This window comes from Echinops telfairi, unplaced genomic scaffold, assembly GCF_000313985.2.
Source record: "Echinops telfairi isolate 266 unplaced genomic scaffold, ASM31398v2 ScPeMD7_3533;HRSCAF=4204_0, whole genome shotgun sequence".
Taxonomy (NCBI): Eukaryota; Metazoa; Chordata; class Mammalia; order Afrosoricida; family Tenrecidae; genus Echinops; species Echinops telfairi.
In genome coordinates, this window is record NW_022107431.1 from 51,513,059 (window position 1) to 51,516,872 (window position 3,814).

At 41.9% G+C, this 3,814-nt stretch overlaps 1 protein-coding gene across 1 annotated transcript; it reads left to right on the forward strand.

The window, feature by feature from the left end:
• Positions 1-3,058: 3,058 nt before the first annotated feature.
• LOC101645293 (metallothionein-2A-like) lies at positions 3,059-3,256 on the forward strand. Its single transcript, XM_045294671.1, has one exon. It carries the CDS (start codon positions 3,059-3,061, stop codon positions 3,242-3,244), a length of 186 nt encoding a protein of 61 aa, XP_045150606.1. The 3' UTR covers positions 3,245-3,256.
• The last annotated feature ends 558 nt before the right edge of the window (positions 3,257-3,814 follow it).

Genomic DNA, 3,814 nt, shown 5'->3' on the forward strand with positions numbered 1-3,814 from the left:
TTGAGGGAGTATTGATAATGCAATTAAAATTGTTAAAATGTCAATTAGCTGCATGATTTTAAGAAGTGCAAGCTTATATGCTTTATTGATATAAAGTCATTAAATAATGACATCTGTTCGATGCTGACTCCATGGTGACAGTCCAGGGAGGGGAGAGCTGCCACTTTGAATTTCTGGACTGTCACTGTCCACAGGAGCAGAAAATCTGGTCCTTCTCATAAAGGCCACATGGAGGGGTTGAAATGGCCGAGGTGCATATCACACCCCGATGTGTAACTACTTAGCCAGAAGAGCTCCCAGAATGTCAACCAATAGGTTAAGATAAAGTTAGGGGAATTTTCTTGCATGCAGTATGCAATGGGACATATATTTTCTGAGTCACAAATTGCTATATTGAACAACAAAATAAAGTTCATAAAAGTATTGAATAACAAAAATAATTAATATAGTTACTTATTTTATAAGATGATGGCAATATATTATCTTCCATCTCATAAATCAGTATTTGACAATGCTTTCAAGCTATTATATAGTTTTCACCAGTTTCTTCCTCCGAAGTGGGGAGCCACTCTTTCTTCATTGTCTGTTCTTACCTGAAAGCTCCCCTGAAACCTGTTCATTTTGGATGACTCTATTGGCATTTGAAATTCCAGTGACATAGCTTCCAGCATCACAGGAACACATACGCTACCGCAGCACGTCAATCTGATAGACAAGTGGTGGGGCGGTGAAAAACAGGAAGCCCCTCAATGAGATGGATGGACACAGCGGCTGCATCAATGGGCTCAGGCATAGGAACGCTTGTGAGGATGATACAGGACCAGGCAGTGTTTTGTTGTGTTGTGCACAGGGACGCTATGGGTTGGAGCTGACTTGATGGCACCCAACAACAACAACTACATTTCATAACTCTAGAAGTATTTCTTTGATTTTGTCATAATCTTTTGCCAAAATATGAAAGATGATATATTTCCATTTATAAAATGGAGTGAGCAGGATTAATTTTTAAGTGCTAATGTTTTACCTCTTCCTTTATTCCTAGGTAATCAGAGTAACATATGGTTGAGGAGCCTACACTGTATATAATAGCAACTCCTTCTAGAAAATTCTTATTCATAAATTCAGTCAAACTGCCAATTGTTTTTGTTGTTATGAAGTGCCATCAAGTTGGCTGCAACCCAGATTGGCCCTGTGCACAACAGAATAGAACAAAACACCGCCAGGTCCTGCACCATGCTCACAATTGTTTGATTGTTCATATGTTTGAGTCATGGATGCAGCCACTGTGTCAATCAATGTTGTTGTAAGCCTTCCTCTTGTTGGCTTTCGTTCTACTTTAGTAAACATGGTGTCCTTCCTTGGGGACTGGTCTCTCCTGACAGCATGTCATTATATATGTAAGACAAATTCTTCCCGTTCTTACCTCTAAGGTGCATGTTTGCTTTACTTCTTCCAATACAGATCCATTTGTGTCATTTCAGCATTCCACGGTACTTTCAATATTCTTCTCCAGCACCACCATCCAAATGCACCCATTCTTCTTTAGTTTTCCTTATTCATTGTCTAATTCCATATGCATATGCTGCAATGGAGAATACCTTTACTTGGGTTAGATGCACCTTAGACCTCAAATTAACACTCTTGGTATTCAATACTGTAAAGAGGTCTTGTGCAGCAGATTTACTTAATTCAATACTTTTTTTTTTTTGATCTCGTGATTGTTGCTTCCATGAGCATTCATTGTGGATCCAAGCAAGACAAAATCCTTGGCAATGTCAAACATTTCTCCATTTATAATTTACCTCTTGGTCCAGTTGTGAGGATCTGGGTCTTCCTTACATTGAGTTGTAATAAATACTAAAGGCTACAACCCTTGTTCTTCATCAGCAAAGGCTACAATTCCTCCTCACTGTCAGTGAACAAAGTTGTGTCATCTTCACACTGCAGGCAGCTACTAAGCTTTCCTACAATCCTGATGCCAAGTGTTTCATCATAAAATCCTGCTTCTCTGGTGATTTGCTCATAATAGAGATGGAATGAGTACGGTGAGAGGATATAACCCTGATGTACAACTGTCCTGAATTTAAACCATGCAGTATCTCCTTGTTCTGTTCCCACATACTCTCCTGATCCATATACAAGTTCCTCATGAGCACAATGAAGTGTTATGAAATTAAAATTGTTTTCAAGGTTACATACAGTGTGTTATGGTACACATAGTCAAATGCCTTTGCATAGTCAATGAAGCACAAGCATCTTTCTGGTATTCTCTGGGTTGGGCCAAGATCCGTCTGACAGGAGCAATGATATTACATTTCCCACCCCTTCTTCTGAGTCAGCCTGAACTTCTGGCCGTTCTCTGCCACTGCACTGTGGCAACTTGTGTTGGATGATCTTAAGCACAGTTTACTTGTGTGTGCTTTCAATGACATGGCTCCATAGTTGGAGCATTCTGTTGGGTCACCTTTCTTTGGAATGGACACAAATATGGATTTCTTCTAGGCAGTTGGCCAAGTAACTGTCTTCTAAATTTTTAGCACCACTGCTGCTTCATGCTTGAAAGACGGGGCAGTCTGAGAAGCTCACAGGGGCAGTTCTTCCCTGTCCTAAATGACGGGGGCGCCATGATCTGGCAGTGACTTGATGGCAGTGAGTTTGATTTTAATTTGGAGGATGGTGAAGTGTGCTCAACAATATTATATGCTGAATACAAGGGGGCTTCCTTTGAGTGCTTCCAGTGGTTCATTAGCTTGTTGAAACATTTCAATTAGTATTTCATCAATTCCCAAAGCCTTACCTTTGGCTAGTGCCTCAAGTGCAGTTTGAACTTCTTCTTTCAACACTGTTGGTTTTTGGTCATATTCAACCTCCTGAACCTGTCAATTAGTCATTTACTTTTTGGTAGTTTTCTGCAGATAAAGAATGTAGTATGACTGTGAGTATCTGTGGCTAAGACAGAGGGGAATCCTGACTTTAAGAATTTCAATATGGAAGCCTTCCATCTGCTAGCATTTGCTTTCACACTTGCTGTGGGACCGCCAGTCTCGTCTCACTCCAAATGGACCCCAACTGCTCCGGCACAGCTGGTGGCTCCTGGGGCTGCTCTGACTCCTGCAAGTGCAAAGACTGCAGATGCAAGTCCTGCAAAAAGAGCTGCTGCTCCTGCTGCCCTGTGGGCTGTGCCAAGTGTGCCCAGGGATGCATCTGCAAAGGGACATCGGACAAGTGCAGCTGCTGCGCCTGATGGGAGAGCCGATGTGAACAGACTGGCCTGTCCAAAGTCGGAGAGTCTCCCTCAGATGACCCTCATGTCTTTGCTACCTCCTTTTTTGTATGAAATTTATGAATGATAATAAAAATTGATGAAAAAAAAGAATTTCAATATGTATTATCTGGCAATTTACTTGTCTTTGCAATATTGACCAGCTTAGTGATTGTTGCTACCTTCCAGTTTGTGTGGCTACCCTCAGTTTAATCTAGCAAAGTGTCTGTATCTGATCATTTTATCAGAAACTAAAGACATGATAGTAGAGTGAAACAAATATTAAGAATGTAAGACTTTACATATTTCCTGGGGAGAGGGGCAGGTCTGTCCAGACCACAGGCCACAAGAGAGTGAACTCAGAGGGAGGTAGGAGGGAGAGATAGAGGAAGTGGAGCGAACACCTCATCATGGCCCACCAAGGCAGGGAGATGACATCCTGGCTCAGAGCAGCCAGTGCACAGAGAGGATCATAGGGCTGGCCCCAGCACAACAGAACATTCCTTCACTGACCCATAGTGCTACTGGGGACAGCACTGGAGACATTGTGTG

Excerpts from the sequence above, each read along its gene's own strand:
- LOC101645293 (XM_045294671.1), top strand. The coding sequence starts at position 3,059 with ATGGACCCCAACTGCTCCGGCACAGCTGGTGGCTCCTGGGGCTGCTCT.